The 12,072-nt window shown below is 38.0% G+C and overlaps 1 protein-coding gene across 1 annotated transcript in view; it reads right to left on the reverse strand.

Moving 5' to 3' along the window:
• Positions 1-4,429: 4,429 nt before the first annotated feature.
• Positions 4,430-12,072, reverse strand: part of LOC126184200 (angiotensin-converting enzyme-like) — a 143,001-nt gene continuing 135,358 nt past the window's right edge. Inside the window, exons 8-9 of the mRNA XM_049926568.1 lie at positions 6,313-6,459; positions 4,430-5,980 (exon numbers count right to left, since the gene is read on the reverse strand). Coding sequence (XP_049782525.1) covers positions 5,794-5,980; positions 6,313-6,459 — 334 coding nt within the window. The 3' untranslated portion in view covers positions 4,430-5,793. The remainder of the gene's footprint in view (positions 5,981-6,312; positions 6,460-12,072) is intronic.

The raw sequence follows: 12,072 nt of genomic DNA on the forward strand, positions 1-12,072 counted from the left end.
TTGTCTACTGTTATTACTGTAGTGGTTCGTTAATATGTGTCTGTAGTGGCTATAACATGACATAATGCTACTGAGAAACGTTCATCTTCTTACTGTATACATTTACTACTGTAGTGATTATTTTCTTTGTGTTCATATTTGTAGTGATTATTTGTTCACTATGCTCCTTGGTTACTATCTTTTCCCTACATTCTGCTACTACTGTAGAGGTTAGTGGTTTTGTGTCTATACTGGATGTTATAATCGTGTTACAATGTTCATGAGTTACCTTCATCAATTTGCTGTATACTTTTACTTCTGTAGTAGCATATGGTTTTGTGGCTATGAGAAGCCAGTCCCTATGGTCCTGTTTACCGTCTACTTTCTACTGTAAACTTTTACTACTGTTAAGGTGTGTGGCTTTGCGTCTATATCTGCTGTGATGATGTAAATACTAAGCTCCTGACTTACTAGTGTTTTTCCCTGTATAGTCTTCCTGTGGTAATGGCTTGTAGCTTCGTGTCTATATTGGCTATGATGATCCGGTCAGTATGCTCCTGAGTTACTTTCTCTTTAATTCTCTATACTTCTACTTGTGCAGGTTTGTGTCTGCAATGGCTATTATAACGTGGTCACTATGCTTCTGAATTACCTCCTTCTTTTCCCTGTATACTTCTACAACTTTAATGGTTTCTTGCTATGTTTGTACATTGCCTATGAGAAACCAGTCACTATGCTTCTGAGTTACCTTCTCTTTTTCGCTTTATATGTCTTTTCTGTAGTGGTTTGTGGCTATGTGTCTATTAACTGGCGTGGTAACCTGGTAATAACTGTTCTCCTCAGTTACCATCTAGGTTTTCCTGTTAACGTCTACTACTGCGGTGGTCTGGCTTTATGTCTACAATGGCCATGACAATCTGGTGACAATGCTCCTAAATTAGTACTTCTTTAACCTACATACTTTTACTGTTGCAGTAGTTTGTGGTAGTGTGTCAACATTTGCTATGTTAATGTGGTCTCTATGCTTGTGAGCTACTTTCTGGCTTTTCCGGGATACTTTTACTACGATAGTAGATTGTGTCTTTGTATCTTTATTGTAAATGACACTCCCATCAAAAGGTTATGAGTAACATTCTTTCTTTTTTAGCAAATTTTCATCACCGTTATTTTTGATAGTCTTGCGCCTCTAGCGGCTATAAAAATCTAAACATTAAGCTCCCGAGTGATATGCTCCTTCTCCTGCATAATTTTACTGCTTTAGTGGCTTGTGGCTTCTTATGTATGTCGGTTATGATAATCTGAACGCCAGGTTCCTGAATTACCTTTTTTCTACTTCTTCTTCTCCTGCACGTCTACTGCTGTAGCTGTCTGCGGCTTTGTGCCTATGTTGGCTACGATAATTTTATCACTATGCTCCTAAACTACGTTCTTGTTGCTCCTGCCTACTTTTAGTAGCATAGTAATTTGGGCCTTTGTGTCTTTATTGGTTTTGATAATCTAATCCCTGTGCTTTGTGTCTTTTGGGGCCTTTATGTCTTTATTGGTTTTGATAATCTAGTCCCTGTGCTCCTGGGTTACCTTCTTCTTTTTCGTGTATACTTTTACTACTACAGAGGTTTGTGGCTTTGTGTCTATATTGGCTATGATGAACTGGTCACGGTGCTCCTCAGTTATCTTCTTCTATTTCTTGTATATTTTTATTACTGTAGTGGTTTGTTGATTTGTGTCTGTATTTGCTATGATAATCCATGACAGTGCTCCTGATTTACATTCTTCTGTTTCACGAATACTTTTACTACTATAATGGTTTGTGGGTGTATGTCCATATTGGCTATGATAATCCTGTCAATAATATCATGAGTAAGCTTCTTCTTTTTCCGCGACTAATCCTGTGACTTCACATGGTTGGCATATTAAGCCGGATTTAGCAATGTTGGTGGCGGATGGTCGCTGATTGCCGCTTCTGTCGTCTCCCCTTTCGTCCTGGACGGAGTTTGTTTACGCCATTTGTTTTCAGTTAGCGTTATCCCATGGCAACGTGTAAGAACCAATTCCGATTGTTTTTGAATCGTGTAACTGATGTGTGACGTGACTAAAAGCCTAGTACTCACCTAGTCGGATCTGGGAAACCACCCAAAAACCACAAATACCTGGTTTGCGGTCTCACAGTCCCTCCTTGTTAATCCACTGTGAAGGTTGGAGCAGGGGCTGACATGTCACTCTGAATTCTGGAAGCGGCGTGCTTAAACATGTTGTTAGCTGGGCAGTCCATTCTCCTCAGTTACCCTCACATGGCTTTGTGTCATACGCACCTGACCAAAACTCCTGTTGTTTCTACCAACACACTTCATTAATTCTCTCATTTCATTATACCTAACTTGCATATACGATGGATTTATGTAACATTCTGACAATTCGTCTCATCCTATTTATAGACGAAACATGGAAATACTGTTTATTATCAGCTTTTGTATTGCTCCTCATCATGATATTAGCTAAAGAAAAGTTTGTGTATACCAACATTGATAGTTATGCCAGAAGTAGAAGAGCACGAATTGTTCTTGATACTGTATGATGGATTACCTTTAGACTGTTTCGTTATATTCTTTGCACAGAATTCCGTGTTCCTCCATTTATACTTCATAGTAACGTAGTTTTATTGAAACGATCGTCTTTTGTATGGTCTAAATTGATTAATGGGTTCCGAGAACGCCAGAATCATGGGCGGTAAAATGGATTAGGAGCATATTATGTGACTGAATGTCTAACCCCAACGAATACGTTTGAAGAGGAGTGTCTCTGAAGAAATCTTCGTGATACTGACAACAAGAAGATATCTGGAGTGTTTCAGTTCGTTTTCGCCTCAAAATAAGGAAAAGAAATTTATGACCATCTCCTGTTGTCGGAGAAAAAATTTTTCGGCGTGATGGCTAAGGATCTGCATTATGCTACATCTAAATAAGCCAGGAGGAATAATCTTGCTCACAATTTTAAAAAAGAGACCAGAATGACTGGACAGGGGTGGAATTCTGGTTTTCAGCACTGAAGTTGAGATCAAGGGCGAGGATGTGCCATGTGGGCCCAGGAACAGTGCACGACTATTGGTGAAGAAGAAAATAACTGTGAGAAAACAGCCTAAATTTTCTGAATCACTTTACTTTACTTTCTCTAGGTAGTAATAACGCTTTTATCTCGAAAATACTGTACGATGATCATACTACGTAATTAATGCTTAACTCTCAACATGTAATTTGTACTGTAAATAACATTGTTTCCCTCAACAAAGTTTTGAAGTTAAAAATTTATTTAGGCCTTATTCAGTTATTTGGACATTATGCCCTACCACGTTGGGCACGAAGACCACTGGGATATTTTTCATATTATTCATTATTTAGGTATTTTCCTTTTGCCCAAAAAGAATAAAAAATCAGGCAGGTAAACCCTGTGATTTGGAGTTTCTACATAGACTACAAATTAGCTACGTAAATCGCCATCCATTAAGGTGGCCGTTATGATCGCCCTTCCCTCACTATACTCGTATTTTATTGAAAACATAAATGACCAAAATGAACAAAAAATGCACTATTGCATTATCCATCTTTCAGATGGCATTAGAGGCACTGAACAAAAAGAGATACCCTTAAAATAATCACTTGATTTCTTCTGTTGAGGTGATAAATGTATTATAAGTAGTCCGTACCTGATACGAATGAAATTACAAAAGAGGAAGTGCATTGAGAATATAGAACATAACTGACTTGGAGAAACACAACTGCAACTATATTACATTTTCCACTATGCATTACCACTGCACAGCATGTCTTAGATTATCTTATCTTATTTCACAATCCGTTTCATTATAAATATGGTAGGAATCAAGAAAGAAATAATGTGAATATTATTATTAATTGTGTTTTTAGAGTTAGTACGAGAGTGCTCGAAATGCGTCGTGGGTTTAGATGGGATTCCTTGGGATGAAAAAAACCATCTGCTTGAAAAATAACATTGAGGAAATATGGAGAACCATAATTTTTGACAGGATGCTACACGATTCCACCGTCTTCAAAGTCCATATCGTGCTTGGACGTAAGGTCAAATTAAGGAAAATTCGGACTTGGAAATCACACAATTATTTTTCCTTAGTTCCATTTACGAGTGGAAGAGGAAATGTCCAGTAATGGTACATAATATTCTCCCTAATGGTATGTAAAGTTACTTGTGGAGTTTGTAGATCAAGGACATACATTTCATATACCAAGATACATTCTGCTTTCTGTAGCTACATGTAATTTATTTCAGAGATCATATAAACTTGTGTAGATGACCATTTGGAGTGTCTGCATTAAAACTCATAATTCATTTCATATACCACATTTATTGTGTATGAATTAGATGGATAATGTTATATTTCTTGTATACTGATTAAAACATTGAATATCATATCCACTATTTTGCCAGAGACATGATTAAATGTAAACAGATTTGCCTTAATCCTCTAAGTCATTTTACTATTTTTACATACTAATACTAACGGCAAAGAATTGTAAGCGCTGTTCACTTTGTGTAAGCACGCTTACTGTTTAGAAAAAAGCTTAGTTTTTCTGTATTGAATGTACGTCTTTCCTAACTACTCTATAGCAACATTGAGGTTAATGATGTCAGTTTAAGGTTTTTCTGACGTATCAGAAAGCAATCTTATTACAATTGTAACTTTCCTCATCACAGAAAATTTAAAATCAGAATACACTGATTATGTTGTAAAGTGAGGGTTTCTAAGTGTTCCTATTTTCCTATAATATCTATTTACTTACTGCACACACAGTTACATAAAATGATCGTGATGAGGAGAAGTGTTGCTAAGATTATATTTACTGAATTACACACTATTTCAAATACATGAGTGTGACATTTAGCATTACTTGAATTTAATTTTTGGTAACTACAAGATAAACATCGAAAATGCTGGATTGATTATGGTTAAAATAACATGAATATGAATGATTAGTTGACGAAATGTAATTATTTGGCATCTGAAGCGTATGATGTAATCCGTTTAGTTACACATTAAAAGCATCATTTTGAGCTTAAAATTCACACTTAGATTCAACATTTATCTTCTCTTTATATATAAAGTGCAGTCAAATACAAACGAAACGGGTGGAAAACGTAAGTATAGTAAACTATTTCTTATTCCAAAAGGTATCGCCATAACTGTTAACATATCGAGCCCACTGCGAGACAAAACGCCCAGTGCCTTCATGGAAATATAATTGCCGTTGCCTAAGTGCAGCTCTTCACCTGACGTAAGTCGACGGACACGAATTTCCTCCTTCAGGGCACCGAAAACGTGGAAATGGCATGGGTAGAAATCTGGATTGTATAGAGGATTTGTGGTGGTTTCTCAGCGTAAACTCTGCAGCGTCCTAGCAATAACCTTGGTAACATATGGGCGGCCACTGTTTTGGCAGGTTGTTTCCACTACTCTAAAGAAGTTTCGCTGCGAAGCCATCACACAGCCATCATACATGTGTTTTTACAAGTTTTTGGAGTCAGTAAAATAAACATTTGTGGTCGTCGAATTGCTTCGAACGAAAAGGCGCATGCCTGTGTACAATCTTGGTTCCATAGGCAACCGCAAAAATTTTTCTATGAAGGAATTTACCATCTTATGTCACAGTGGGATTAATGGATTAACAGTTGTGGTGATTACTTTTTGAATAATAAAATCTGTACTTACTGTTCTTCCACCTGTCTCGTTTTCAGTTGACTACAACTATATCTTACCATAACTACCACACATAGTATTTAGCAGTATTAAGTAGCGGCAGGTTCTTCATGTTCCCACCCTACTGTGATATTATATTTCTCGATTTGCTGTTTCAACCAAGCTGTTAATGGTGCATAATACTCCAGAAGTGGCTGAACATCATAGTGTTTTGATCCAGTAAGTATTTTCAAAGCTTCTGGCCATGGGCGACTTCTGCCGAGTTTGAGCATGCGCCTGTTGGAGTGTGCAAAAATTTTTGTCACTAAAAGCATCAACAATATTTTCAAATGAAATGAAGTACTTCTGTATGACAATTCTTTACGATGCAATCAGCTGTGACACAAACTTGCTTCTAGCTTTTGTTTTAAAGACATAGTTATTAAAGGTGAATTTACAACCTAAAACTGATTGAACTAACGAAATTATAGTGAAATGAGGCTGAACAGGTACCTTAAAATGAGTTTATTCAATAAATGTAAATATTCTGTAATTTTTATCACTTGAATAATCAAATTACGAAAAGAATGATTTCACAGTTTACAGCATCAGGAAGAACTTCGTCTTACCATAATGCTGCTCCACTGCGCTTTGATCCATATATGTCACACTGATGAAGAGGAAATGGTAACGGTTTGTCAGTAACCGCCCCATATATAGCGTGCTGACACATCCCTTTAAACAGCTGCACTTGCAATATACCACTTAGAAAGTATCTGGAAACATGACAACGTGTCATTCATTAAAGTTTTATACGAATTAACATATGAGTCTAGAATTTCCATTCCACTCACATCCATTCACATGTTTTACGAGGGTAATCAGCAAAATCAAGGTTCATTACACAGAAATTATTTATGAAGTGCTATATTGTCGAATCAACTTGATGTACTTAATTTGAGTTAGATTACTACATTTCCAGTATCTGTTGCCACGTGCAGGAAAGTTGCGATTATCCCTCAGCACGTTAGCATTATAACGACTCTGACTGTCGTCTGCAGTTTTGGGAACATGTGGAAGCCACTAGAATGGAGAAGTCGACTGTTGTCTTGTAAATAACTTATTTGCGGAAATATTCTCCACCATTTGTTTTCAATAACTCAGTGAAGTTTTTGAGGTGTCTTACAGTTGAGAGCAGTATCGATAGTTTGTTCTCCGGCAAACAATAGACTAGCTGTGACTCTTTTGTGTTGCAAAAAATGTTTGTGCGCTGTTTGGCGTGGATTTTAGGTTACCGTCAGCTGCAGCTGGACATTACACGGAATCAAGGGTGACGAGTGCAAATGTGTACTGGAGCGAGATTCGAACCACGGATCTACTGCTTACTGTCCAAGTTCGATAATCACTGCGCCATCGGCTCACAGCGTTATCGCCACAGTGTGGACTATCTCGACACGCCCCACGAGCGCCACTTATCCGCAATCCCTGTTCATTAACTCCATGTTCGCTACTCAGAGATTCCCACAAGAGATTGGACGTATTTGTGCATCCGCACTGAAGAAGGTGAATCCATTGCCAAGCTAGGTGTATCAATTAAATGAATGCGTGGTGTCTGTTCTTTCGGACATGTCTGAAAGAACAGACACCACTCATTCATATAAGTACTGTTCTGACATCCGACTAAGAGATTCCACAAATATCTGCCCTACTGTACCAAATGTATGTAAACGCGTAACTCAGGGACAGTGCGCGTTTTTATTTTTATAAATGTCACAAATCTTGACCTTGAAAACTAATACATGTAATGAAACGATTCCAGACACACAATATAACACGTATAATTTCATCTGGACATTTTGTTACAAAAACCCTTGCTACAGGGCACTTCATGTGTTCGGGAGTCATCGGTGTTTCCTTGTAGACCTCTCGTTCTAATTTCCTCCACAGGTAAAAGTCCAGAGGTTTCAAGTCTCGTGAGCGTGCAGACTATTGTGGCTTCCCTAACGACCGATCAAACGATCTTTGTATATTCTATTAAGTCTGAGAATGTGCAGAACATTCGTCACGTTGGTACTATAAAACGTGCTTCATGACCATTGGGATGTCTTTTAAAAACTGCGCCAGCTCTTTAGAGTTCCATAAATATAACAGGGATCAACGATGTGATTCTTGAAAAGCCCACACCACAAGATGATAAGCCAAGATCGTTGACTATACACTTCTATCAGCTAGCGTGGATTGTTTACTTAATCAGTAGCGCATTCTGCAAATATTGTTTGCAAACGATGCTTCATCCGTAAGCGGACTCTTGCACAGAAACTGCTCATAACTTAACAGTTTTCACAGACCCTCTTCGGAGAATTCTAACCTATTTTGCACGTCACTGGCATGAAGCTGTTGGTAGGGCGGAAAGTGATAAGGATGGAATGTCGTATTCGCAGAACACTCCTTTGCCTGACCTTCACTTAAACATTCAAGATGCCTTGTAGTGATATGTGGATTGTGTTTTCCCGCTGCTAAAAAATTACATGTATTTCCGTCATCAGTTTTCATTCGTATTCGTTGGCGGATTTTTATTATTCGCACTTCCAGTCTCTTGATTTTTTTACTGTGTTTGCAAATTCAGATCAGGGGCAGCTTGCAACGATTAGGATACATTTTACCATACACCGAAACACTGCTTTAATAGTTAAGTGATATTCGCCATAAACGAAAACTATATCCACTTTTTGTACTGTAAGTGAAAATCCTTAGTAACTTCACGAGTAAATTGTTCAGTCGTTACAACTGCAGAGCCCTGGTTTCGAGTGAGTTAGTAAATACACGACCTCTATCTGAATTAAGTCACTGCTTATCGTTGAAATTCTCTTCCAAGGCTCTTTAGAATGAAAAAAGAAATAAACTGCATAGTGGCAGTTACGAAAAAAAAGTCGATGAGATATGTCGGTGGTTATAATCGTTAAGAATTGCTTTCGTACATCGATATATTCATTCCTTCTGGATATTTTTGGGTTGGCCTGTGATAGTTACCTCTGTTTTTATTACAGAGATGACGATATCAACTTGGCTGTTTCTAACGGAACTAAAGAATTTTCTGCAAATAGGAATGCAGATCTCAAGCAGACGAGTTTAACCGAGTTTCACTCTCCGAAACCAGAATAAGTAGTTTCTGAGATATTAGAATGTTTAGAATTTATGATATAGACCCTATGTGTTTTTAACATGAAGAAAATAACTCTCTTACTCAGAATATGTTATTACCATACAGAACTTTCGAGGTCACATAACGGGGTGATCGAGCTTGACGCAGCTAAGAGTCTAATTACAAATTCGAAGTAATTGAAAAAATTCAGTTTAAAACTGATACTAATAGTAATTGGCTACGTGTGGTTGCACTGGAAGGCAAAGGACGTACAATGTAATGATAATTCACCAGATAACTACGATAACCGTTCTTCTCCTGTTCCTTCCAGAGCATTGAGAAAATGTGAATATCTAATTGAATAGATTGTAAAACAAGGAACTAAGGTGTAAAGATGGTTAAATTATAACTTTTCATGAAGAAGCCCATTTATACTAATTTCATTTCGAGGTGAGCTGTTACATTATAATATTACATCAATCGTTATAAAATAAATCCTCGTCGGTGATCGGGGCTTGTGCATGGACTTCATCTTTTACGTTACCACAGAGGAGGGGCGTTAAACAAGGTAAAACGTGCAGAGCAACAGATACCGCTTTTATGTCCTATTCAGGGACCAGAAAGATCTGGATGAGCACTTACCTTCTCACAACCGACAAGTGAATCGGGAACCCATCATGCTTGTACCACATACATCTGTCTATTTCAAGTGGTTACCTTTCTAGACGAGTCGTTACTCTTTCAGTAACAGATAATGCACGTCTGTTAACCGTTACAGTTTCTTTAGTGAAGTAAAGATCAGTTACGCACTTTGAAACAACCAACTCCAAGCGTTCGCACTATACTGTCTCTGACGTTCAACCTGCCTCAGATAGTGGGTATTCTCAGCGGCCCAATAATGCGTCTTTTTTACATTAGGCATGCCACGGTATGTATAGGTTGCTTCATCGGAAAAGAAATTTCGTTGAAGAAAGCACCTGTCCGGACGTCGCATCATAACTGACCCAGAGAATTCCATGTAACTTCCGCAAACTTACTAGTTCAACTGTCCCAGTTGAAAAATCAGATTTGTCACTGGTACCTAAGTAATTAATACAGCTATGACAGTAGATTAAACATCGTTTAGAAAGGACTATCTTCTAATTTACTTAGTTGAAAAAGGAATTACAGCGTCTTGAGCGGTTCTAGAAATATTTGAGTTGAAAGGCTCAGCTGAATAGCCCTACATATAAATTAATTAGTAGATAGCGTCTCTATCCCTTCGAGGCTGTTCACACGCGGCGCAGCTATGTACAGAGATATGGGCTTCTTAGAAACTTTTGGCGAAATGGAGAGAGACTCTTAGGTTGGAGCTGCTGTGGCAGCTGAATTTAAATGTTGTCTGACTGTGTTATGTAATGAACCCAAATGACCATTATTAACTCAATGATACCGGTGTGTATCATTAATTTAATTTCTAAGATGATTTCTTCATACAAAAAAAGCATTGGTATGAAAATGTAACATTTTGTGTATTACCGCTAAATTTGATATGAATAGAAATATAACTGTGTATTTTATAAAGTTATGTACAATATTTCCAATAAATTATATTAATCTCTAACGTAAAGAATACACATAAGTTAATTTAAATAAAATCTCCACCAGCTATGTAAATAATTATATTCTTCGCCTACTAATCTAATGACTCTTCTTTCTCGCTTGGTGGGAAGAGCAGTTGGAAGAGCTATAGTGTCAAGTAGTTTGTAAAGAGAAGACAGTTCATGTTTGATTGGAATTTGAAGCTCATAGGAATAAATTGTAGTTATTTTATCGAATAGTTGTTTGAAACATTTGAGAATACAGAAGCTAAAAGTTTGAACATTTATCATTTCGTAATTAGTGATTCATCGAATTCTTACGATCTTGGAAAGTTTTGAATTTCACCGTACAGGAAAATCCGGAGACAATCATCATACTCAGACTACCATTAAGCCAACAAATAAAACCAGGTAAGTATCAGATTGTTTATTGGAAGAATCCTAAGGTAGAATAGATCGTGCACGATAATCGCCTTTTCTAAGACCAAAGTTCAGCCAATTCTTGAGTGCTATTTGTCAGTGTTGGGTCCTTGCCGAGTTTCATTAATGGTAGACACAGAAAAAATTCTTAGAGAAGTTAATCTCCCGTTATGGGTTTGTTCAAGAAAATTGAGAGTGGCACTGAAATGCTCAACAAAAATTATATGGATATGTTACAAGAAAGACAATTTCTAGAGCCCAATTTACAAAATGATACAAGGAACATACGTCTTCACCCAGTACACATACCGCGTAATGACCGAGGTCCTAAGACTAGAGGCTACGGTCAGTCTTTCTTCACACTTACCATCCGCGAATCGAAAGGGTTGGGAAAAATAAAAATAATACGATTACACAGTGTACCGCCCACCACACACGACTTGCGCGGCACAAATGTAAAGCCAAATTAACCTTTGGCTTCACTTGAAGCGCTACTGGAATTTGCAATATTGAAGTGCCAAACATCCTCCCCGGTGTTCCTCGATTTTCCCGACGAGGTGAAGCGGAGGTTTTGCAGAACAGCAACGTGCGTGAGATGGAAGTCAAGTCCTTCGGGTGGCTGCGAGGCATACCGTCTCAGCATCGGAGGCGCAGCTTGGGGTGTATCAAATCTATAATCATTGCTCTCGGTAGCCAGACAAAGGGCAATTATTTGTAGTTTTCTGGCCGAACAAGTTTGGAACTTTAATCTTTTATTTGCCCTACGTGAATTCGAAGCAGTGTTCACTCTACGGACAACTCTCGCTGTCACAGTGTATTTGTTAGACAGCGCATACTTCGTGGCACATCCACTCCACGGAAGGAGCCAGGAACTCAGCACGGCACATGAACATGATGCACTAACTGGTGAAGCATACAGCGATGTATCGTCGAATGTGAACGACGTTTCCACGCAGATACTAACGATGAGCAACTGTCAATATCTACAAACCTTACGCTGGACAAACAGTAGGCGCCTGAGTAGTGACCTCACGTGTACAATACTATGTAGTATCCTCGCAATCTAGGTACGCGAAAAAAAAAATCATCTGAATACGTATATGCATTATAAGCTTTTGATAATAACTGACATGTAGCCTGTGTCTTTTCCTGTTTTTCACTGACACGCGACTTGATGCCGTAAGATAATATTCACTGTCAGCTGTGGGTATACACTAGCAGTCCATAAATACTCGGGACTAGTTTCG

This window comes from Schistocerca cancellata, chromosome 4, assembly GCF_023864275.1.
Source record: "Schistocerca cancellata isolate TAMUIC-IGC-003103 chromosome 4, iqSchCanc2.1, whole genome shotgun sequence".
In the NCBI taxonomy this organism is placed as follows: domain Eukaryota; kingdom Metazoa; phylum Arthropoda; class Insecta; order Orthoptera; family Acrididae; genus Schistocerca; species Schistocerca cancellata.